The sequence below is a fragment of the Chlorocebus sabaeus genome, chromosome 17 (genome assembly GCF_047675955.1).
Source record: "Chlorocebus sabaeus isolate Y175 chromosome 17, mChlSab1.0.hap1, whole genome shotgun sequence".
NCBI classification, from domain to species: domain Eukaryota; kingdom Metazoa; phylum Chordata; class Mammalia; order Primates; family Cercopithecidae; genus Chlorocebus; species Chlorocebus sabaeus.
The window spans coordinates 35,231,258-35,256,687 of NC_132920.1; the positions used below are offsets into that span (position 1 = coordinate 35,231,258).

The 25,430-nt window shown below is 43.3% G+C and overlaps 1 protein-coding gene across 1 annotated transcript; it reads right to left on the reverse strand.

Moving 5' to 3' along the window:
* Positions 1–523: 523 nt before the first annotated feature.
* Positions 524–23,917, reverse strand: TCP11 (t-complex 11). Its single transcript, XM_073005930.1, has 10 exons — positions 23,658–23,917; positions 23,193–23,327; positions 19,136–19,247; positions 12,127–12,247; positions 5,039–5,259; positions 3,801–3,937; positions 3,356–3,573; positions 3,086–3,267; positions 2,144–2,307; positions 524–1,417 (listed from the first exon to the last, which is right to left on the reverse strand). Exons 2-10 carry the CDS (start codon positions 23,311–23,313, stop codon positions 1,185–1,187), a joined length of 1,509 nt encoding a protein of 502 aa, XP_072862031.1. The 5' UTR covers positions 23,314–23,327; positions 23,658–23,917; the 3' UTR covers positions 524–1,184.
* Between the last annotated feature and the right edge of the window lie 1,513 nt (positions 23,918–25,430).

The window sequence follows — 25,430 nt, forward strand, 5'->3', positions numbered from 1 at the left end:
GGGCCTAATGGAACTCAAATCCCCCTTCTGTTGTTCTTCCTAGATTAGGTGTGTAACACTCAGCAACTTCCATCACCTGAAATGACGAGAACATTGTTTTTCTTCACCTTGCCTTGAGAACACATAACTGAATTTCCATTTTCTAAATCTGAATCGAACATTTTCTTCATTTCAGCATACTAGGTTGGAGGTGGTCTGCTACAGTCAGTCTGAAAATGAGTTGGTCTCTACAATCTCAGGAGACAAGCCCAAATCCTTCCGAGAACATCTCTCATTTGTGATGCCAACAAGAGCTTACAACCACAACTGCTCAGAATGGAGAAGCCAGAAGGATAGAGGCTGTTCCACCTCTGAATGCCCACATCACCTCTGTCTGGAAGAACCAGGTGTTCTAAGCTTAGAGATGAGGGAAAGGAGACTTACTGGGCTAAAGAACAGGACCAGAATAAACTTGACACAAGTCAGTCACAGACCTAACTGTCCAAGTCTGAACTCTGGAAAACTTGAGAGAGAGGTTCCATGATCTCTGAACTTGTCCTCAACAGAATGCTTGCTTGTAGCCAATATCCATTTTCATCCAGCCCCGGGTTTGCACACTGCTTCAGACCATGCAACAGAAGAGGAAACTGAGGCTCTTAATATCCCTTGACTTCTTGTTGCATTCTTTGAAATTTGGTCCTAGAAATGAGCTAACTTCCCTAAACCATGACCTCTCCTGAGGTGAACTGGACAAAACAAAGGCTTCCAAAGAAGCCCTTATATTCACAATTTGGATAATTCCAGAGTTTTAGGAGCTCCCCCAGAGTAATGCTTTACCCTTAAAGAAAATAACGCTAGCACCTGGTTGTCTTGGCTGCTCAGCTCTATATGTTGAAAGGTACACATAGCCAGAGAGGGGAAAACTGAGGGCTTGCTGGCTTCTCAGCTAGTTGAGGGCTAAAGTCATAGGGCTTGGCCTCAGCCTGCAGCACAGGAAAAATGGAGGATTTCTTGCACTTAAGAAGTTTATTAGTGAATGGGTTTGGGCCAGTTGGTGTTTACATGCTTGATCCCTATAGCCTTAGTGTATTGGCTGCAGGGCCTGGGATAGAAGCTCACTGTCTGCTGGTCACTGGTGATGTTACTCCAGGAAGATGATAGGCCTCCTCTTGGGTCCAAGGTACCAGGGCTCTGAGCTGATAATATCAAACAGACTCCACTTTTGTTTCCAGTGCCTGGGTTGGGGAGATGAGGGTTTCCAGGATCTCAGTGTAGTAGGGACCAAACACCTGCTGATTGTGATGTGTCAAGTTGACAAACTTTTGGCCCAGTTCTGCCAGTTCTGCTTCAATGAGAGTAAGACCTCCAGGAAGGTCTAACAGAGACCGCTGCACACCAAGAACCAAACAGCATTTGAGAAACAAACGGATTCGCTGATCTGTGAGCAGAAAAATACAGTGATAAGGGAAAGAGCAAACAGACTTCAGGGAGAAAATTCCCCCTGCGCTCTACTCACCCATGTTCTAAGTTAACAGATATGTACCAACCTGCCCACTTACCTATAGATGAGGAAATTTGTTTTGTTTGGAAAGGGGGCTGCTATCTTGCTCTTAAGGACAAATATAAAAACCTAGTGTGTTAGTAAATTTCAGACTATTCAAAAGATTGTTTAAGTAGCCATCAGTTAGATCCTAGTGAGTGTTTGACCTAACAGGAGGAACTTAGACTGATCCTTCAGATGGCTAAGGTTAGGAGCAAGCTGGCCAAGTTCATGGCCTCCACTCCAGCATGAGGTTAGGGGATTCCCCACTATAGGAACGTGTCTTCCAGCTAAATTCAGCACTAGTTTCTTGTTGGGAGATGGGGGAATGTCAGATTTCTTGGGTGCAGTTAGAGAATGACCTGTAGGCCCAAGTGACTTAACCAGGTTGGCTGGATATATCCCACACCTAGAAGTCATGAATTTCTGGGTGCAAATCATGCTGAGAACCACAGTTAGTCTTCAAACTGAAATGGATATGATTTCAACCCAGCATTTTGAAAAAACTCAAGGCTAAACAATGACGTACCCAATTACCATGCTTCAAGTTGTTAAAGTTTGGGGTTCCACGGTCGGGATCTATCTCTTCCCTCACCATTCTCACTACCCCACAAGCATACTCACCAATAACACTGTGGACACAGTTCTCCTTCTTGGCAATGTTCTGGAGCTGTCCCATCAGAGATGCTGTATTGTCACTGCTCAGAGCAACAAGGCCCATATTCTTGAGGCTTTGATGGATTTCCTGAGATACCTGTTCACTCACAGTCAGTATAGCTTCCTCAGGCCTAGACCATGAAAGAAAGTAAGCTGGCACCTACCAGGTAACCCTGGCATAGGCCCAGGATCCAGCATGCTGTATACCAGATGCCAGGCCCACTTGAGGGAGAATGTCAGCCATCCTCTCCACCCCCAAACCCCAGCCCCTGGCAGGCTATAGGGCCCAGTGGGTAGGTACAATGTCCTCACTGTAACCCTCAAGACACCAGCTATTCTCTATATGTGGCATTGTATTCTACTTCTTAGCAAACAAGGTAAATAATAAAATCAACTCTGGAAAAGTGTTTAGTTGTGCCCTTGGATCCGCTTAGCATTCTTTAGTCCCATGGACTTGATTTTTACATATACATGTTTAAGACTTTCTTAGGCATCTTCCAGAATCATCTGTCCCACCTCATCAATTATAACTACAACCTGGCCTTCTGATTCCTCTTTCTCCTTTGGTGTGATGGCCTGCACACAGTGGAATGTTTAATCAATATTGCTGACTGACTGACCAAGTCCTGGATATATGTGATGGTACCAGCCCACTGTTAGCACTCAACTAGATAATGACCCTTTTGCAGCAAACTATCTTCCACACTACCCTTTTTGGAAGAAAGGTTTTTTTGTTGTTGTTGTTACAAGCCTTATGACCACTTATGGGGAGAAACCAACAATCTTTGTAGTTGGTTCCAAAGGACCTTTCTGTGGTTTGTGGTAGACAGTAAGCAATCGTTCATTACCTGCCTATATTCTAAATACCACATATCACCTTCTGCTCTAAAAAATAACTATGCAGCTCACCTGGAGTGAAAGTCTTCCAACAGGGATTTGGTTATGCGTTTCAGTTTATCTACAAATTGGGGTGAGCCAAACAAAACACTGCCAGAGAAACTACTGGCCACCAGCAAGACTGAGGCCATGATGGTTAACTGGTGCAACTGGGACTTCAGCTCCTGCAGCCGGGTTCTGTCCATCAGCAAGGTCTGGGAACCAGGGAAGAATAGGCTGTCAGGGGAAGTCCAGATGGAAGCCCTGAATACAAAACAAGGCAATGCCCCCAGACATTCCTACCTCAGGGAACTCTTCATTTTCAGGGTCCCAGAGAAGGAGGTTCAGGAAGCCCTGACACAGCACCATTGTGGGGCTGAGGGGCTCTGAGTTGTTGGTTGCCTCGTTGGGAGAGGGGCCAGCCAGGCTGGAGGAGTCAGAAGTGTCTGGGCAAGTCGGAGGTGACATGGTAAGGTCTGCTGCTGCTTGGGTCAGCCATTTGGTGGTGTGATTAAGGAGACCTATGACAGGTAAGGGAGTGTGTAAGCATCTTTAGCATCTTCATCTCTGAGGCTTCAAGACCAAGGTTCTTTTCAAGATATACTCCTGGTCAATAAATAAATGCTCCCTTCCCTCACCTAATAAGCAACTTTCTATTCCTAAAAAGAGACAGAGTACTCTCTAACATTATAAAAGTCAGACCCAAGGTAGTACCTTTCCCACTCCTGCCCTCACATTATATACATACTAGGCTGCTTATTGAGGAGTTCCTGGAATTTAGCCCGTTCATACTGAATGGAATGTTCCTGCAGGTGGGGTTGAAGGCTCTGGATAGTGTAGTTCACCATGTCCATTTTCATCAGGCCCAGAACCTGAAAGATTCCTCTGACACAAGGGGAAAGAGAATATTTATGCTATGAAATGGAACCTAGTAAGCTAGAAACCCACCCAAGGAGTCATTAAATCACTGTATTTTAGAGTAAGGAGGGGCCTTAAGACTAACTTAGTCTTACCTCCTACATTTTCAGAAGATGACATGTGGCCCAGAACCCAATACCCAGCGTGAGTCAGTGGCAGAATTGGGAACAGCTAAGTCTCTGGACCTTGAAGCCTTCAGTCTAGATCTCCTTCACTATGGTCATTCTGCTGTCTCTTAAAAAGGGTAGTCAGTGGAAAGAAATACACCAGCATGCTAACAATTCTCTTCAGGAAGTAGGATTATAGGTGATGCTATTTTTGATTCATTGGGCCAATTGTTTTTGTTTTTGTTTTTAACTTTCTGGGTCTTGGTTCCTAGAGCTGTGAAATAGGGATGACCACCCATCACTGTCTCCTCATAGTATGTGAACTGGAAGAAGAGAAAACCTGGGAAAGAGCCCGAGGGCCGGGTATGGTGGCTTATGCCTGTAATTCCAGCACTTTGGGAGGCTGGGAGGCTGAGGTGGGTGAATCACCTGTGGTCAGGAGTTCGAGACCAGCTGGCCAACATGGCGAAACCTTGTCTCTACTAAAAATACAAAAGTCAGCCAGGTGTGGTGGTGTGCACCTGTAATCCCAGCTACTCAGGAGGCTGAGGCAGGAGAATCGCTTGAACCCAGGAGGCAGAGGTTGCAGTGAGCCAAGATCTCACCACTGCACCTGGGTGACAAGAGTGGAACTCCATCTCAAAAAAAAAAAAAGAAAGAAAGAAAATCTAGGAAAGGGATATTTTAACTCCTTAAAAGAAAGAAGTATGTACTGTAGTGTCTTATGGTATTATACGGGGGGGAGGGGGGGCGGTGTCCAATCAAGCCAGGATAACCAAAAGCCCCTGCGGGGCCATCTTTGGAAAAGAAGAGTGAATTGACCAGAGAGGAGAAAAAAGGTGTTAGTCAAGTCTTCAGCAGGGAAGAGCTGGTCAAGACAATGGCTATAATCTAGGTCTGGCCCAGCTTTTCCTGGCTCAGGGGCTAAAGCAGGTTCTGGGGGCAGTACCAAGTTTCATACCTCAGTAGCCAAACAGGATCTGTAATGTTTTCTAGTTTCTGCACTGCTTCATCTCGAAGTGGTGCACACAGCAAAGCCATCATGTTGAGAACATACTTAGAGAGATAGAGGACTTTCAGAGCCCCATGTTCTGCCTCCTGCTTGAGCAAGTCCGTGTCCAGAGCTTCTTCAATCTCAGTTCTCAGGCGGTTCTGGCGTGGTAATAGCAGTGATAGCAAGATCTGCCCAGGAAAGAAAGTCAAAGGAGTTGATCTGTTTAGAGCCCCAAACTTTATCCAATGGGCAACCCCTTTAGCCAAAGGCATACCAGCCTATGTTGTTTAAGGATCAAGAAGTTGGGTCCCTAAATTTCCCATGGAATATTATTTATCTTTGTTTAGAGGCTAGTGATAAGTCAAGGCTCAAGGGGATCAATTACAGGAATAGTATATCATTTTCTAGGCAGAATGAGATATAGAGATAAATAAAATCAAGGAGTGTGGTAAAAAGACATACAGGGTACAACAAATATAAAATACCCACTATCACATGGTGATGAGGTCTCTTAACTTTAAAAGGGAGGCAATTTTCAGATTATTTTGCTTTAAAGGGCAAGGATGAAATAGGCATAGGAGCTGTTGCAAGTCACTGAAATAGCCTATTAACCCCCAAAATAAGTTCCTGGTAAACAGAGACTCATTCATCCCTGTGCCTCTGTAACACGCAGGACATGGTGGGGGCCTAGGAGATAGGATTCAATGAATATTTAATTGAACAGAATATGGTGTTGTCATAGCAAGATCTCAACTGTTTACCTTCATGTTAAACAAATAAAATCAAAGTTGCTCCATACTATCTATTTTAATTGCCAAACTCTGCCAGTTACCAATTTGGAGCCTCTCAGCTCCAAATCTACCCTTCAGTGCCTACTCTGCAAAAACAGAGCTGGGCCTTTGAATTATTTTTCCTTTCCTAGCTGGCACAATGTTAGATTTTGTCAAAAGAGGGTGCTAAAAAGAAACTGCAAGAGAAAAGGGCCTTCCTTCTTGGCTCTGGTATGCTCCTCTCAGCAAGTTCCTGCATTGTGAAAGCTTCTCTTTGTTCAAATTGACTGCATGGTTTCTGCCTCTTGATTGGACTCTGGTAAAAAGTTGGTACCATGAGTGAGGTCTGATGACCAGCAAGTTTCATGTACTTTAGATGCCTTAAACACATGCAAACTTGAGGATAGTAGATGATCTCCACAAAAATTCAGGGGCCTGTCACCTCAGTAAAGTTTCTAGAGTTTCAGTGGTCAGGAGCTTTTCAAGTGATGCCCTCCAAGGTGAAGGACAAATTGCTGTACCTGAACCACCCACCATTAAAAAAAAGGCATAATACTTAGTAAGCCTTTTAGAATTTTTTTTTTCTTTTGAGACAGAGTCTCACTCTGTTGCTCAGGCTGGAGTCCAGTGGCATGATCATGGCCTCCAACTCCTGAGCCCAAGTGATCCTCCCACCTCAGCCTCCTGAGTAGCTAGGACTACAGGCACATGTCACCATATCCAGGTTAGTTTGTTTTCTTTCTTTCTTTCCTTTTTTTTTTTTTTTTTTTTTTTTGTAGAGACAGGGTCTCGCTGTGTTGCCAGGCTGGCCTCAAATTCCTGGTCTCAAGCTATCCTCCTGCCTTGGCCTCCCAAAGTGCTGGGATTACAGTCATAAGCCACTACACCTGGTCCTCCTTTTTGGATTCTTTTGAGACAGGGTCTAGCTCTGTTGCCCAGGCTGGAGTGTTGTAGCATGATCACAGCTCACTGCAGCCTCAACCTCCTGGGCTCAAATGATTCCTCCACCTCAACCTCCTAAGTAGCTGGGACTACAGGTATGACCACCATGCCCAACTATTTAAAAAGATTATTTTTTTCTAGAGATGGAGGTCTGCTGTGTTGTCCCTGCTGGTCTTGAACTCCTAGGCTTAAGCAACTTATCATCCTTGGCCTCTCAAAGTGCTACAATTACAGGCCTGAGCCACCACAGCCAGCCCCTTTTTGGATTTTTAAGGCAACATGCACCACATCTGTGTTTGCTACTTTGACATTCATTTGAGTGATTTTGATTTATTTACAATCACTCAAGGTTACCCATTGTTGTGGGGGGGTAGGGGAGTGCTAACTAATTAGAGCAAGAGTAGGCTCTGCAGCAAGTTTAGACTTAGTACAAGCCACTCTACCATTTGGGCCTTATGATCCTGCAGATCCAATGACACTTTAAGTGTCCACAGCAAATACGGGTGCTGTATAGAATGTCTTGCAAGCACCAATAAGAGAACCACACATAGACCTTTAGGAATTGGAAGCAAATCTATTCCTTCTTTACTGATAATTATTCACCTTTTGAGAAACAACTTCTTGGGCCTTGGTAGAAAGTAACACCTTACTATAGAACACTGGGTAACCATGTGGACTAAGCTTCCCATCAGGAATTAGGTATTGTCTAACTTACATAGCTACAAGACTGGACATGCACGGCAGCAATCTATTATCAAATGAAAATGGCCTATAAGAGACCAAGCATATACTGGTAATAAGAACAGATACACAGACCAAAAGAACAGACAGCTGATAAATAAAACCTGGATATATGGTCAAATGATTTTCAACAACAATGCCAAGAACCAACAGGGAAAGGAGAGTCTTTTCAACAAATGGTGCTGGGAAAAGAGGATATCCACATGCAAAAGAACAAAGTTGGACCTTTACCTTACCCCCATATAAAAATATTAATTCAAAATGGTAGTGGCTCACGTCTGTAATCCCAGCACTTTGGGAGGTCGAGGCAGGCGGATCACCCAAGGTCAGGAGTTTGAGACCAGCCTGGGCAAAATAGTGAAACTCCGTCTCTATTAAAAATACTAAAAATTAGCCAGGCGTGATAGTGCACACTTGTAATCCCTGCTACTACTCGGGAGGCTGAGGTGGGAGAATTGCTTGAACCCGGGAGGCAAAGATTGCAGTGAGCCAAGATCGCATCATTGCACTCCAGCCTGGGTGACAGAGCAAGACTCCGTATCAAAAATAAATAAATAAATAAATAAATAAATAAATAAATAAACCTAAACATAAGAGCTAAAACTACAAAACTCTTAGGAGAAAACATAGGTGTAAATATTCATGATCTAGGATTTGGCAGGATATGACACCAAAAGCATAAAATTCAATAAAAGACAACCCAATTTAAAAATGGACAAAGTACCTGAGTAAACATTTCTTTGAAGAAGATGTACAAACAGCCAACAAACACATGAATAGATGCTCAATATCACTAGCCATTAAGAGAAATGCAAGTCGATGAGATACCACTTCACACCCATTAGAATGGCCATTATAAAAAATGGAAAATAGCAAATGCCGGCAAGGATGTGGAGAAACTGGAACCCTGGTACATTGCTGGTAGGAATATAAAACGGTATGGCTACAACAGAAAACAGTTTGGCAGTTCCTCAAAGAGTTAAACAGAATTACCATAGGATCCAGCAATTCCACCTTTAGGTATATACCCAGAAAAATTAAAAGCAGGGACTCAAATATATACTTCTATACAATGTTTACAGCAGCATTATTTACAATAGCCAAAAGGCATAAAGAACCCATAAAGAACCTAAATGTCCATCAACAGATGTATGGATAAACAAAATGTATTCCATCCATATAATATTATTCAGCCACAAAAAGGATTTACATTCTGATATATGCTACAATATGGATGAACCTTTAAAACATTACACTAAGTTAAACAAGTCCAAAACTAAAAGGACAAATATTGTATTACACTTATAAGTACCTACAGTAGTCAAATTCATAGAGACAGAAAGTACAGGTGCTAGCAGGAGAGGGGAAAGGGAAATTATTCTTTAATAAGTACAAAATTTCTGTTAGGGAAGATTGAAAAGTTCTGGAAATGGATAGTGGTGATGGTTATACAACATTGTAAATTTACTTAATGCCAGTAAATTGTAACACTTAAAAATAGTAAATTTTGTTATGAATATTTTACAACAAAAACAAATCCTAAAAAAAAAATTAAATAAATTTGTTAAAAGCCCACAATATGGCCCATCACCCAGGGAGGATCAGCCAGCCATCTTATGGCAGATGATTTCACTGGACCTCTAACAGTTTAGAGACGGCGAAATTCATCCTTACTTGGATAGACACATATTCTGAATGTGGAGAAGATTATACAAGGATACATGAATTTGAGGAGTGACCAGTGATGGATACAATAACTATTTGGGCCATGTCTCCTCATTTGCGGGGGAGGAGGATAAATAATAAATAGCTATTTGTCTTGTAAGAGTTCTTTTCAGGAATTCAAATGTGTATATAAGACTGCATGTGGAAGCCAACACATATGGAGTTGCCATATCCAGAATATGTGTGTACCAGCATCCACATAATCACAGAATGCCTTATCAGCTGTCCTGGGTCTTTGCATGCCCCATTGCATTGCTCAAGGAACTCATTTCATAGCAAAAGAAATGCAGTGAATTCATACCTACTAAATTAACTGGGCTGACCAAAAAGCTTTCACTGAGAATCAACTGGCCTAACGAAAAAGCAGAATGGCTTATTTTAGACTCAATTACAGCATTAGGTGAGCAACAATACCTGAAAGGAAGGGAACTGGTCTTATAGGATGCAATATATGCTTTGAATCAACGACTTTTTTTTTTTTTTTTTTTTTTTTGAGACAGGGTTTTCTCTGTTGCCCAGGCAGGAGCACAGTGACACAGTCACGGCTCACTTCAACCTCTGCCTCCCAGCCTCAAGCAATCCTTCCGTGTCAATCTCCTGAGTAGCTGAGACTACAGGCATTAACCATACCTGGTTAATTTTTCTATTTTTTGTAGAGATGGGTTTCACCACATTGCCCAAGCTGGCCTCAAATTCCTAGACTCAAGCATTCTGCCCACCTCAGCCTCCCAGAGTGATAAGATTACAGGCGTAAGCCACTGTGCCCAGCTTCAAAGACCATTCCATGGTGCTGTACCCTAATGCCAGAATAGATGGGTCCAGGAATCAAGCAGAAGTAGGACTGGTTCCTCTTACTGGTACACCTGATAACCCACTTGCAGGATTTTTGTTTCCCATCCTGCCAACTTTGAGGTCTGCTGATTTGTGTGAAATACTTGCATTGGTTCCAATGAAATAGAAGATGAAACTGTCACCTGGCCATCAGGGGCTCCTTATACCACTGAACCAAAAGGGTTAAAAAAGGAGTTACTGTACTGGCTGCAGTACTTGCTCCTGAGTACCGATGAGAAACTGGATTGTGGCCACACTATGGGGGTAAGAAAGACTATGCCTGAAACTCAGGAGGTTCTCTGAGTTGCCTCTTAGTACTTCCAAGCTCAGTATTAAAGGTTAATGGAAAACCACGGCAAACAAATAAAGCAAAATGTCTCAGACTCTTTGGCAATGAAGGTTTGGGTCACTGCACCAGATAAAGAACCCCAACCAGCTGAAGTTCTGGCCAAGGACAAGGGAAATATGGAATGAATGAACAGTGGAAGAAGGAAGCCATAGATAACAACTATAGCCTTGTGACCAGTTACGGAAACAAGGACTAAAAATTATCTTTGCTTATTATATGTATGTTTATTTATATATGTCAACATTTTGTTCTTCCTTTCTTTCCATTGTTATTTTATATACAAGTTGTTAGAAGTTAATTTTATGATTTAGCCTTCAGGTAACAGAATATTCAGTGAAACTGACTGAATTTGAGGAGTGAACAGTGATGGATACAATAACTATTTGGGCCATGTCTCCTCATTTGCGGGGGAGGAAGATAAATAATAAATAGCTATTTGTCTTTAAGAGTTCTTTTCAGGAATTCAAATGTGTATAGAAGACTGCATGTGGAAGCTGAGTAGCCAAAGGGGTGGACTGTGCCATTTATTAATATATTGCCTCACAGATCCAAATCCATTGTTCTTTGCTCTGTGAAAATGGAGCTAAGTCCTTTCCATATCTTTCCTTTGCCAGATGGCACATTTTAAGCTTCATCAGCAGAAGGTGTTAGTTTTCTGTGCTGTATAACATACTGCCATAATCCTAGCAACTTATAACAATACACATTTATTATCTCAGTTTCTGTGGGTCAGAAGTACAGATGCAGTTTAGCTGGGTCCTCTGTTCAGGGTCTCACAAGCCTGCAAGCAAAGTGTTAGCTGAGCTGCATTCTCATTTGGAAACATGACTGGGGAAGATTCTGTTTCCAAGCTCATTCAGATTGTTGGCAGAATTCATTTCCTCACAACTGTACACTTGAGGGCCCCAGCTTCTTACTGGCTATTGTCTGGATGCTAACCCTAAGTCCTAGAAGCCACCTGTAGTTCCTTGCTATGTGGCCCTCTCGATAGGCAGTTCACAACACAGCTGTTTGCTTCTTCGGGGCCAGCAGGAGAATCTCTCCCTCCAGTCTCCTAAGACAGAGTATTATGTGATGAAATGTAATCATGGGAGTTATATCCTATCACTTTTGCCATACTGCTTAGAAGTTGCAAATCTCATCCACTCAAGGGGAGAAGATTATACAAGGGTACAGAACATTGTGGGTCACCTAAAGGCATGTCTGCCACATACTAGAAAGACATTGCAAAGGCAAGAGCTTTTATTCCTGGTTCTGGTATGTTCACTCGGTAGGCTCCTGCAGTTTTTGGCTCCTGCAGCATGAATAGCTTCTCCAGTGCTTGGCTCCTGCAGTGCACCGTGGTCAGCAGCATGCACAGGCCAGCAACTTCTCATGGCATAGCTATGCCCTCTCAAATGAGGTCCTTGGTTGGCCTCTCTCAGCCCTAAGGGTATGATAGATGCCCTTTATATGTGATATTCAAGTATTCTTTAGTTTTCTTTACTCTTACTAGTCAAGCCCTCATTTCTCCAATTCCCTATTATAATAATTTTTATATTAAACCCTCCATGCTGAAACTACTGTATGATTTCTGTCTATTGCTTAGTCTCTGACGGATTCGTGGACCATGTTCAGTTAAGATTTGCTAGTCACTGACACTCCAATGAGCTGGAGATGTCTAGAAACTTTACATTTACAAATGGAAGGTCACTCACCTCTTTAATTTCTTTCAGAAGTTCAAGAGCACAACTGAAGTCAGGGGGAGTTGCTGATAGTTGCTCTTTAAGATGGTCCCAAAAGGCATTGTGCACTGTCTCCTTGACCTTGCCTTCCAGACTATAAGAGGGTTAAATGAGCAGATTACTCTTTCAACCCCAAAAACAGTTACAGTGTCAAAACCTCCTAAACCCCAAACTGAATTTGGTATGGTAAAAGGCCATTATAAAAGGCCATTATAAAAGGCCTTTCCTGGAAAGGCCAGGAACTATGTTGGAACTGCAGCAGAGTTGAACAAGCTAGGGTTAGATTTGTATTTCAAGGGCAATGGCAAAACCTCCCAGAAGGGCTCCTTGTGGTTCCAGAGCAGCCCTCCCTCTGCAGTAGAAAGAACCCTGAATGGAGAGAAGTCAGGCTGACTTTTAGCACTGACTGTGCATCTAGCCTAGATATGTAACTTGATTTCCATTTGTGTATACACATAGCATTGAGCTAAATGATCTTTCATTTTCTTATACTCCTGAAATCTAGGAAAGGGTATTCCTTCTTTGAAAATACCAAAGGTCCACAGATATTTCCAAATCAGCATATCTAAAACTAAATTCATTATCTTCCTCATCCAAACCTGCTCCTCTTGTATTCTCAATTTCAGTGGCACTACCATCTATATAGTAATGGAAGCTAGAAAGAAGTCTTTTTTTTTCACCTTGAAAAAAACACAAGGAACAAAGGAAATTTGTTTTATTTTTTGAGACAGGGTCTCACTCTGTTACTCAGGTTGGAATGCAATGGCAGAATCAAGGCTCACTGCAGCCTCAACCTCCCAGGTGCAAGCAAACCTCTTACCCCTGCCTCCTGAGTAGCTGGGACCACAGGCATGAGCCACCATGCCAGCTAATTTTTTTATTTTTACTTTTAGTAGAGATGGGGGTCCCGCTATGTTGCTCGGGCTGGTCTTGAACTCCAGGGCTCAAGCAATCCATCTGCCTCTGCCTTCCATAGTGCTGAGATTATAGACATGAACCACTGCACCCAGCCAAGGCAATTCAATTTAGAAATGAGAGTCTTTCAACAAATAATGTTGGAACAACTAGATACCTACATACAAAAAAAAAAAAAAAAAAAGAATCTAAACACAAGCCTTAAACCCTTCACAAAAGTTAACTCAAAATGGATCACAGACCTACCTGCAAAATACAAAACTGTAAAACTTGTAGAAGATAACATAGGAGGAAATCTAGGTAACCCTGAGTTTGGTGATGACCTTTTAGATACAATGCCAAAACCATAATCCACAAAAGAAAAAATTGCTAAGTTGTACTTCATTAAAATTAAAAACGTCTGCTCTGTAAAAGACAGTTAACAAAAAGAAAAAAAAAAAAAAAAAGCCACACACTAGGAAACAATGTTTGAAAAATACATATCTGATAAAGATACGTATCCAAAACATACAAAGAATTCTTAAAATGGAATAATAAGAAAATGAACAACCATTAAAAAATAGGCCAAAGACCTTAACAGACATCTCATCAAAGAGGATGTTCAGATGGCAAATAAGTATATGAGAGGACGCTCAACATCATTTGTCATTTGGAAGTTGCAAATTAAAACAACAAAAAGAAAAAAAAAAGGACATCGCTATATGATACCTATTAGAATGGCCAAAATCAGAAAACTGACACCACTAATTGCTGACCAGGATGTAGAGAAATAGGAACTCACATTCACTGCTGGTCAGATGTAAATGGTACAGCCAGTTTGGAAGGCAGCTGGGCAGTTTCTTACAAAACTGAATATACTCTTACATATGATCTGGCTATCACGCTCCTGGGTATATACCGAAATGAATGAAAGCTTATGTTCACACAAAAACCTGCATGCAAATGTTAATAGCAGCTTTATTCATAAATGCCAAAACTTACAAGAAACAAAAATGTCCTTCAACTGATAAACTGTCCATAAAATGGAATATTATTCAATGATTAAAAAAAATGATTTGGGAGGCTGAGGCAGGTGGATCACTTGAGATCAGGAGTTCAAGACCAGCCTTGCCAACATGGTAAAAACCCATCTCTACTAAAAATACAAAAATTAGCTGGGTGAAATGGTGTATGTCTGTAATCCCAGCTACTCAGGAGGCTGAGGCAGGAGAATCGCTTGAACCCAGTAGGCAGAGGTTGCAGTGAGCCAAGATTGTGCCACTGCACTCCAGCCTGGGCGACAGAGTGAGACTCCATCTCAAAACAAAAAGAAGGCTGGGCACGGTGGCTCATGCCTATAATCCCAGCACTTTGGAAGGCCAAGGCGGGGGGATCACCTGAGGCCAGGAGTTGGAGACCAGCCTGGCCAATATGGCGAAACCCTGTCTCTACTAAAAATACAAATATTAGCAGGGGCGTGGTGGCACACGCCTATAATCCCAGCTACTCAGGAGGCTGAGGCAGGAGAATCACTTGAAACCGAGAAGCGGAGGTTGCAGTGAGCCGAGATTGTGCCACTGCACTCCAGCCTGGGTGACTCCGTCTCAAAAACAAACAAACAAACAAACACACAACAAAAAAGAAAAGAAAATGAGCCATCAAGCCACAAAAAAACATAAAGGAAACTTAAATGAAATTACTAAGTGAAACAACTAATCAGAACAAGGTCCATACTGTGTGATTCCAACAACACGACTTCCTGGAAAAGTCCTCCTGAGTGGCTGGGTTTACAGCTGGCTCGTTTTTTAAAATGTTTAGTAGAAACAGGGTTTTGCCATGTTGGCCAGGCTGGTCTCGAACTCCTAGCTGCAAGTGATCCACTCGCCTTGGCCTCCCAAAGTGCTGGGATTACAGGGATGAACCACCATGCCCGGCCCCTTCCTACCATCATCTCTTAAATTAACTAGTCTCCCTGCCTCTAGTTTTGTTCCTTTATAATCTGTTTTCCACACTGCCACCAATTCATTCTAAAAACAATGCTTTTTCTAAGATGCCATATTCAACATGAAGTAATGCTTATTTAAAGTCCTTTGGGGGCTCCCCCATCACCAGCAAGATAAATGTCTTATGTTACCTTATATCATACACTCTGCCCTCTCTTTCCAATGTATTTTCTTCCACCTTGTAACACCTTGTGCTCAGTCATTGCAAGCTGGTTGGAAAGAACATACCATGTTCTACCACCATTCTCTGCCTCTGACATGTTGTCACCACTACCTGGTGCAACCTTTTGCACCGAGACCACCTGGAAAGCACTTACTCAACATCCAAAACTCAAGTCTTCATAGGCCGAATCTTCCTCCGTAGGCAAATCTTCCCTGATCCTCCACAGGTAGCTGAACACTCTCATTAAACTCTATATATGTGCAGCTACAAGTGAACTTATCAGTCTAATTAGCCATTTTCTATTATTCAACTGTCTCCCCTACAAAAGCTTCTTGACAGCAAAAACAGTGCCTTATCTGCATCTCTATCCCTAGCACCCAGCATTTTGCCTGTGACATAGTAAGGACTCAATAAATGCCTGGTAAATGAATATCTGAGAACAAAATTTCCCTTAGGAACCTACAATTGTAATTAAAATCATCCTATGAACCTAAGGTAAAGCCAACTGCCAATAATGACTAACCTCAAACAATTTCAGCCTTTTTCCCAACATAATTTTTTATATCACCATACTTGGAAACCCAGCTCTGAATACTACTATTTCTCTGGCTTCATTTCTCCCTCTCTCTTTTCTTCTACCTGCCATACCCCTCTATCCCTCCATGCACCTGCAACTCCCTCACCACCACCCTATCACAGACCTTATTCTCCCAGTTTCAGTTTTCTCTCCTCCCCTGTGAGCAATAAACATATCTAAACAGTGAGAGAGAAGTTGAGAGACCCGAGTTTGGTAAACACCTGTTCCCAGAGTTGTGTCTGGCATGGAAACTTGCTAACATCAGTCAAGAACAAATCAAAGGAGCATGAAGACCAGAGGAGCAATATGTGATGGAGAAAGGCCCTTTAGTAACAGATACCCCGCAGTGGCCCTCTGACAAAAGCATTTAAGGATACAAATGAATCACAAGTTGTCATTATTTATTTGTCTTTTGGTGGAAAATTAGAACAATTTTATTTTTTAATTGTGTTTTCTTTTCTCAGCCTCATCTGTGATACAATATTTACAATTTGTTTTTTTAGAGACAGAGTCTTGCTCTGTTACCTGGGCTGGAGTGCAGTAGCACTAGCACAGCTTACTGTAGCCTTGACCTCCCAGGCTCAAGTAATCATCCCACCCCAGTCTCCTGCATAGCTAGGACTACAGCCATGCACCATCACAACTTGCTAATTTAAAAATATTTCTTTTTTTTTTGTAGAGACGAGGTCTTACTATGTTGAACTCTTGACTTCAAGTGATCCTCCCACCTCAGCCTCCCAAAGTGCTGGGATTACAGGCATGAGCCACTGTGCCTGACCAAGAATTGCTTAAAAATATAAAATCTGGGCCGGGTGTGTTGGCTCACGCCTATAATCCCAGCACTTTGGGAGGCCAAGGCAGGTGGATCATGAGGTTAAGAGATTGAGACTATCCTGGCTAACATGGTGAAACCCTGCCTCTACTAAAAATACAAAAATTAATTGGGCATGGTGGCGCACGCCTGTAGTCCCAGCTACTCGGGAAGCTGAGGCAAGAGAATTGCTTGAACCCAGGAGGCCGAGGTTGCAGTAAGCCGAGATGGCACCACTGCACACTCCAACTTGGCAACAGAGCAAGATTCTGTCTCAGAAAAAAAAAAATGTGACACTAAAATTTACCCACTTAATTGTCAATAAACCAGCAGAGCCAATTCAATTCATACTTACTGAATGGTTCTTCTTTACCACAATGTCAATATAACTAAGAATAATAAAAATAAAGCCTGGTGTGGGTGTGGAAGCATTCTTTATCAACAGAGTTCAGATTTTGATAAATAAGCTGAGTTATGAAGCTGGGGGAAAAAAAATCCCGAGTCAAAACACCACTAACAGAAAATCTTTATCTGTGCCTGTTTAGTATGAAGCCACTTAAAAGGGTAGTTGATAGGAGCTACATGGTAGGCAGCTGACAAGATGGCCCCAAAGATCTCTGCTTCCTGAGACAGTCATCCCTTGGTATCCAAGAGGGATTGGTTCCAGGATGCCCCTCGGAAATTCACGGATGCTCAAGTCCCTGATACAAAATGGCATAGTATTGCATATAACCTATGCACATCCACGCATAAGCTTTTTTTTTTTTTTTTTTGGTTTTGTTTTGTTTTGAGACGAAGTCTGGCTCTGTCGCTAGGCTGGAGTGCAGTGGCGCGATCTTGGCTCACTGCAGCCTCTGCCTCCTGGGTTCAATCTCCTGCCTCAGCCTCCCGAGTAGCTGGGACTAGAGGCTCGCACCACCACGCCCGGCTAATTTTTGTATTCTTACTAGAGACAGGGTTTCACTATGTTGGCTAGGATGGTCTCGATCTCTTGACCTCGTGATCCGCCCGCCTTTGCCTCCCAAAGTGCTGGGATTACAGGCGTGAGCCACTGCGTCTGGCCCCATAAACTTTAAATCATCTCTAGATTACTTAAATATCTAATTCAACGTAAGTGGTTGTTATACGATATTGGTTTTTAATTTTGTATTATTTTGTATTATTTTTATTGTGTTATTTATTTCATTTTTCTAATTTTTTCTATATGCAGTTGGTTGAATCCACGGGATGCAGAGCCCACAGATATAAGGGCCAACTGTATTCACATCTTTGTGTAAGCCTCTCCCCTTGAGGGTGGGCAGGATCTAATGACTCATTTATAGCAAATGGAATGTAGCAGAAGGCGGCTCACGCCTGTAATCCCAGCACTTTGGGAGGCCCAGGCGGATCACCTGATCTTGGGTGTTCGAGACCAGACTGACCAACATGGAGAAACCCCATCTCTACTAAAAATACAAAATTAGCCGGGCGTGGTGGCACATGCCTGTAATCCCAGCTACTTAGGAGGCTGAGGCAGGATAATTGCTTGAACCCGGGAGGCGGAGGTTGCAGGGAGCGGAGATCATGCCATTGCACCCCAGCCTGGGCAACAAGAACAAAACTCCAACTCAAAAAAAAAGAATGTAGCAGAAGCAATGGGATGTCACTTCTGAGATTAGGTAACAAAGACTGGCTTCTGTCATGGGCACCATCTCTCACACACACTCTTGTTCTCTCCCTTGGAGGAAAGCCAGCTGCCATGTTTAGAGCTGCCCTATAGAAAAGCCCATGTGGCAAGAAATTGAGGGAGCCCGCTGGCCAAGAGTCAGCAGACTGACTACAACCCATGAGAGACTATAAGCCCGAGGTATACAGTTAAACCATGCCCACACCTCTCATCCACAGAAACTATGACATCATGAATATTATTGTGCTGGGCACAATGGCTCATGCCTGTAATTCCAGCACTTTGGGAAGTTGAGGCAGGAGGACTGCTTGAGCCTAGGAGTTCAAGATAACCCTGGGCAACACAGTGAGACCCCATCTCTAAAAAAAAAAAAAAAAAAACAACTGGAAAATGAGGTAGGAGGATCACTTGAGCACAGGAGGTGGAGCCTGCAGTGAGCCATGACCACACCACCGCATACCTGCATAGGTAACAAAGCAAGACCCTGCCTCCAAAAAAATAAAACCACCCAAAATGGAAAAATGAAATATTATTTTAAGCTGCTAAATTTTGGGGTAATTTGTTATGCAGCAACAGATTAAGTACTACAGGCTGCTTCCTCCAAGTTTGTCAGAGATCTGAAATCCACCCTATTTATTCCAACAAGTGTTGCTTTGGTTTATTTGTTGGCTAAGTAACATTTGCTTCTTGACTTTCTTTGGTACCAATAATTACAACTTAGTACTCTTCTGTTTAAGTTGTTGAGACCTCTCAAGTTTAAATACTGATTGTACCATTAAATAAAAATGCTTCAAGTCTGATCTGAAGCCATTAGTGCTAAGTCCCGAAGCCAGGATGAGCAACATGAAGAAAGAAGAAGAGTCTATACCTGCTTGGAGGTAAAACCTTTTCTTCCATGTAGTAATCACAATTCATCCCAATCCTGTTGCTCAGCTTGGAAACTTCATTAACGGTTTCTGTCAGACCTGTGACAGAAAGAACTGATGGTGGACAACAATGAGCCCATGCAAGTCTGAATTTCTATTTTAGTCAGAGATTCACTCAATCTAGTAGGCCCCAAATTTAGATTAATCAAACTGGTCTTACACAGACTCACCCAATTATTCTAGTGATTTATGTTTTCTGCACTGTATGCCCCACGCCAGCGCTAGAAACTTTCAGAATAGTAGTCTCACACTGGGGGAAGGGAGGACAAATAGCTAGTTCATAAAAAAAAGGAGGAAGTGAAACAGATGAAAAACTTTTCTCTTAAAAAGTGAAATCGTATTTATAGCAGCAAAGAAACAATAATTTCAAATTTGCAAAAATAAACATTTATCTAAGTATTAAGGTTCCACGTTCCTGTTCCTGCCTCTGATGCTACACATGATGAAAGCTAAACTCTCCCTACAGATAATACTCAGATGTTACTGAATAGTGCCAAAGTCATTTGGTCTTCTAAAGCGGTAGTTCTCAGATTTTAGGATTTCACAGACTAATAAAATTTCCGAAAATATTTTAAGCAACTGAAAACAACTTGCCAACTTTTTGTTTTGTCTAGTATGGACAGTGAAACAAGCAAATAAAAATCCCTCTACCACCACCAAAATCATAATTTCATCAAAGAAAAGATAGCTTAACCTCCAAAAAAAAACCAGAAGGGAAATATTATCAAAATAAAAAGCAGTCCTTTAAATCGAATTAACTTTAGGAAAACTCATTACAATATCTTTATGATTTAATTTCACTAAATAGTGCTAAGAATTTTGTCACAGACCAGCATGGGCATTTGGCAACCACTGTTCTAAGTTTATAGTGCAGAATTATAGTACAGCTGATAGCATTCACACATAAAAGGTATATATGGTAGTTACAATGATTACTTGGTCGGTAAAATGAAGCTGTATACATCATATTTTATCACTCTCTTTTGATGAAGCATCATGATTTTTCACAGAAAATTATTTGGCTCCAACATGTAGAGGAGATGTAGATGAACAAAGATTGGCCACAAGTTGATCATTGTTGAAGCTGGATGATGGATAAATGGGGGCTCATTATATTAGTGTGTAATACATAAATGTGTAATTTATGTGTTACACACTAATACATAAATGTGTAATTTTTCTATAGTAAAAAGATTTAAAAATGTAAAAAGGAAAAATAAGGTTACTGTAGAAAAGTTACATAGGAGAATGCCCCTGTTCTTAGATACATGATGAAATATTTAGAGGTAAAGTCATGACTTTCTATCTCACCCCAGTTAAAATGGCTTTTATCCAAAATGCAGGCAATAACAAATGCTGGTGAGGACGTGGAGGAAAGGGAACCCCTGTACACTGTTGGTGGGAATATAAATCAGTACAACCACTATGGAGAATAGTTTGGTTTAGTTCCTCAAAAACCTAAAAATAGAGCAACCATATGATCCAGCAATCCCACTGCTGAGTATATACCCCAAAGAAAGGAAATCAGTCTATCAAAGAGATATCTGCACTCCCATGTTTATTTCAGCACTATTCATGATAGCCAAGATTTGGAAGCAACCTGTGTCCATCAACAGACAAATGGTAGATATACACAATGGAGTGCTATTCAGCCAAAAACAAAAAATCAATACAAGATCCTGTTATCTGTAACAACGCAGATGGAATGGGAGGTCATTATGTTAAGCGAATTAAGCCAGGCACAGAAAGACAAACTTCACATGTTCTCACTTATTTGTGGGAGCTAAAAATTAAAACAGTTGAACTCATGTAGATAGAGAATAGAATGACAGAAAACCAGAGGCTGGGAAGGGTAGTTGGGTGGGGGGTTGGGGGGTTGCAGGGAAGCGCGGAGGGTTAATGGGTACAAAAAATAGAATGAATAAGATCTAGTATTTGAGAGAACAGAATGACAATAGTCAACAATAATTTAGTTGCACATTTTAAAATACTTAAAAGAGTATAATTGGATTGTTTGTAACACAAAGGATAAATCCTTGAGATGATGTATACCACATTTACCCTGATGTGATTATTACACATTGTATGCCTGTATCAAAATATCCCATGTACCTGATAAATAGACATACCTACTATGTACCCACAAAAATTTTAAAATTAAAAGAAGTCAAGGCCAGGTGCTGTGGCTCTTGCCTATAATACCAGCACTTTGGGAGGCTGAGGCAGGTGTATCACCTGAGGTCAGGAGTTTGAGACCAACCTGGCTGACATGGTGAAACCTTGTCTCTACTAAAAATACAAAAATTAACTGGGCATACTGGCACATGCTTGTAATCCCAGCTACTCAGGAGGCTGAGGCAGGAGAATCACTTGAACCCAGAAGGGTTGCAGTGAGCCGAGATCGCATCACTGCCCTCCAGCCTGGGTGACAGAGACTCTGTCTCAAAAAACCAACAAAAACGACCACCAACAACAACAAAAATTAAAAGAAGTCATGACGTTGTAATTTTACAAGGCAGGAGGGGGAAATACAGGGAGAGAGAAAAAGCAATATGGCAGAATATTAACAATGTGGGCATTCACTGTATTATTTTTTACTTTTCAGCAGACTTAGGATATTTAAAAATAAAAAGTTAAGGGGATTGTAGACCATTACCAAAAATCCACTGAGTCCCTGCTTAGGTAAACATGAAGGTGAACTGGACCTTAAGTGGATGCTTGATTTAAGTGGACCCTTTATTTCTGCAGCCTCTCTGAAGTCTTTAGTTCCAGCCAAAATGGCAAAACACAATCAAATATGTAAATAGACTCACTGCTAATTCACGAATGCTAAATGAGAGCTAACAGAAAATCTTCAGAAGGGGATGGAGCTACAGCAGCTTATTGAGGGACGGCGGGAAATAGACACAGAAAACACTTTCCAACTACAACAGATCAAAGTTCATAGCCTGCCTTGATAAGACCTTCTGTTGCTCAAAAGTTACATAGCACTAAGCAATTCCAAAACAGCACTAAAATTCAGGAATGAAGAGAGCTCAAAGAGAAATCAGAGATAAAATTTAACCAAAATAGATTTTAAAAATCCACATCCCAAGGACAAAGACATTTTCAAGTAATATAACAACCAAGTCAACCTAATATACAAAATTTCAAATTTTTTAAAAAAGGAATTTGATTTTTCATTTTACTGAGAGTTGTTTTATATATGGACTCATTTAAATAGACACCTAAAAAACTTAAATTGTATGTACAAAAAAAATGCACTTTTCATCCTACATCAGGTTCATGGCTATTGAAAATGGCCCCAGTAAGCCTTTTGGTGCCATTCTGTTAACCAGCAGCGACCCCATGTGGCCACAAGAGAAACCAATTCAGCCTCAAAGCCTCAATCTAATTTTTCGCATTTCAATAGTCAAGAATTTTCTCTCGAGTTGTTGCACGCGGACAGCTCTTCAGTTTGATGACTAGTTACGTTCTCTGGAGATTAAGAGAAATACAGCATGAGTCCCAGTGAGACTGGACCCACCAAAAAGCGCGGAGAAGACCTTGTGCCCCAATAAGAACACGAAAGAACATCCACTACAGAACCGAGCTAGAGACTGGGCCCAGGACACCACTACTTCTTGAGTCAGCAAAGCGCTGAGAAAACCCAATTCCTGTCTGGGATCATTTGGGTTCTTTAAAATCAACCCCAGATCTATCTGCCAATTCCCCCTACATATTCAAAATACAATACAAAGGAGAGCTTTGAACCGACTCAGTCTCAAATCTTGTCAGATTCAAGTAATCACGCTTGGGTCACTTCTTTCTCTGGGACCAAAAACTCTTTGAAGACCTCTGCCCTCGGGCCTGTAAGTAAAGGCGGGTGGGGGAGAAACGGAGAAGGACAAACAAGAGAGGGACGGTGAAGAGAGAAAACTTGGGGGATGGGGGGGTCTGCGGACCCCCACACTAAGCACCCCCCCTAGAAGGCCACAGGGACCGCCGAGCTGGACGTACAAGGGGGGTCCTCGGGGCCGCTCTTGTCTTCATGGGGCGGTCCTGAGGTTTCGGGCTTACAGGACCTGCCCTCTGAGTCGCCAAGGTCCTTCGGGGGCACACTCTCCTCGACGTCTGGCATTTTGCTGATGGTATCTGGGTGAGGGAGAAAGGCGTGTTGTTGGCGCTGGGGAAGGGGCCTCCCCAACTGCCAAGGGGGTCCCTGGGGGCGGCGGGAAGAGGGTAGCGGCCTCAGGGTCTTGGGGGTGCTGAGCGGCAGACAGGGGAAAAGGAGCGTGGAGGAGCGGAAGTCGAGAGTGAGACAGAAGTGGAGCCCTGGGCGGCAACGAGGAAACTAAGGCCACCGAAGCCTGGTGCAGGGCGGGCCGCGTGGGAAGGCCTCTTCCTCCGCGGCGAGGTGCCCCCCTCGCCCGAAACGCCGGCCCAGGCCAGCCTCCGGCTCCCACGCCGTCACCTCCTGCTCACCTCCACCTCCCCCGCCGCGGGAAGCCCACTGGCGTCCGCTCCGGGGGCCTCGCGGCCTAGCGGCCTGGACCGTACCACCGCGGCGGAGCGGCGGGTTGGGGCGGCGCGCGGTGGGAGACGCCGGGGTTTGAGAACAAACCCCCGCGGTCGCCGGGGCAACGGGGCCGGGCACGGGCGGCCCGCCAGGGCCGGAAGCGGAAGGCTCGTGCGTCCTTCCTGAGCTGTAAGCCAACCAGGCCTCGAGCGGTCGCTGGGGTCGGTTCTTGCCGGTCAGCTCCCGCCCCTCGAGAAAGATGGCCTGGAACTGCTGAGACGAGGCGAGAGCATGCGTGGGGCTTTTCTTCAGGCTGTTCAGACAGCCGAGAAGCGGAGCCACACCCAGGAGGGTTGTTTTCACAGCGTGTCCTCCGCCACCGCCACAGGGGCGCAGGGGCCGCGCTCTTTCCTCCCATGTGGGAGAAGCGGAGGAGCCGCCAGCGCTGGGGCCAGGCTCTCTGCTCACTGGGGTCTCCGCCCTCCGCCTGCTGGGCTCCAGCCCTTGCCTTTCTTGACTCTGAATCTACTCTGTCGCCCTTGCAGTGATGTGAAGACCTGGAGTGCCCCTGCCTGAGAAAATGGAAAGGAAGCGTATCCACTTCACCTGCTCCCGTCCCTCTTTATTACGCTTGACTTCTTACCATGAAAGTGTATAGTAACAAACCAAAACAAAAAAGATGAAAGTATTACGGTAAGAATCCAGGTGCTGTGGCTGACACTTGAGTCGAGCGGATCTCCTGTCAGGAGTTCGAGTCCAGCCTGGCCAACATGGTGAAACCCCGACTCTACTGAAAATACAAAAATTAGCCGGCCGTGGTGGCGGGCGCCAGTATTCCCAGCTATTTGGGAGGCTGAGGCAGGGAATTGCTTGAACCCGGGAGGCAGAGGTTGCAGTGAGTGAGATCGCGCCACTGCACTCCAGCCTGGGCAACAGAGCGAGACTCTGTCTCCAAAAAAGAAAAAAAAAGAAAAGAAAGAAACTCTGCCTTGAATGAGTTATCCTTAACTTTGCCTTGGCCAGGCGCAGTGGCTCACACTTGTAATCCTAGCACTTTGGGAGGCTGAGACAGGTGAATCACCTGAGGTCAAGGAGTTCGAGACCAGCCTGGCCAACATGGTGAACCCTGTATCTACTAAAAACGACAAAAAATTAGCTGGGTATGGTTGCAGACGCCTGTAATCCCAGCGACCCAGGAGGCCGAAGCAGGAGAATCGCTTGAATCTGGGAGGCAGTGGTTGCAGTGAGCCGAAATTGCACCACTGCACTCCAGCCTGGGCAAGAGTGAGACTCCATCTCCAAAAAACAAAACAAGGCCAGGTGCGGTGGCTCACACGCCTGTAATCCCAGGGCATTGGGAGGCCAAGGCGGGTGGATCACCTGAGGTCAGGAGTTCGAGACCAGCCTGACCAACATGGAGAAACCCTGCCTCTACTAAAAATACAAAATTAGCTGGGCATGGTGGCTCATGCCTGTAATCCCAGCTACTCAGGAGACTGGGGCAGGAGAATCTCTTGAACCCGGGAGGCAGAGGTTGTGATGAGCCGAAATCATGCCATTACACTCCAGACTGGGCAACAAGAGTGAAACTCCGTCTCAAAAACAAAAACGAAAAAAGACAACCTTTGCCTTGTTAGTGTGGAGTGTGGATGTGTGGATGTTTCTTGCACAACTCTTGGGTTTGGAGGGGTAAATTATAAAGACGCCCAAGAGCATTTGTGCTTTAAAAAAGTCCATTC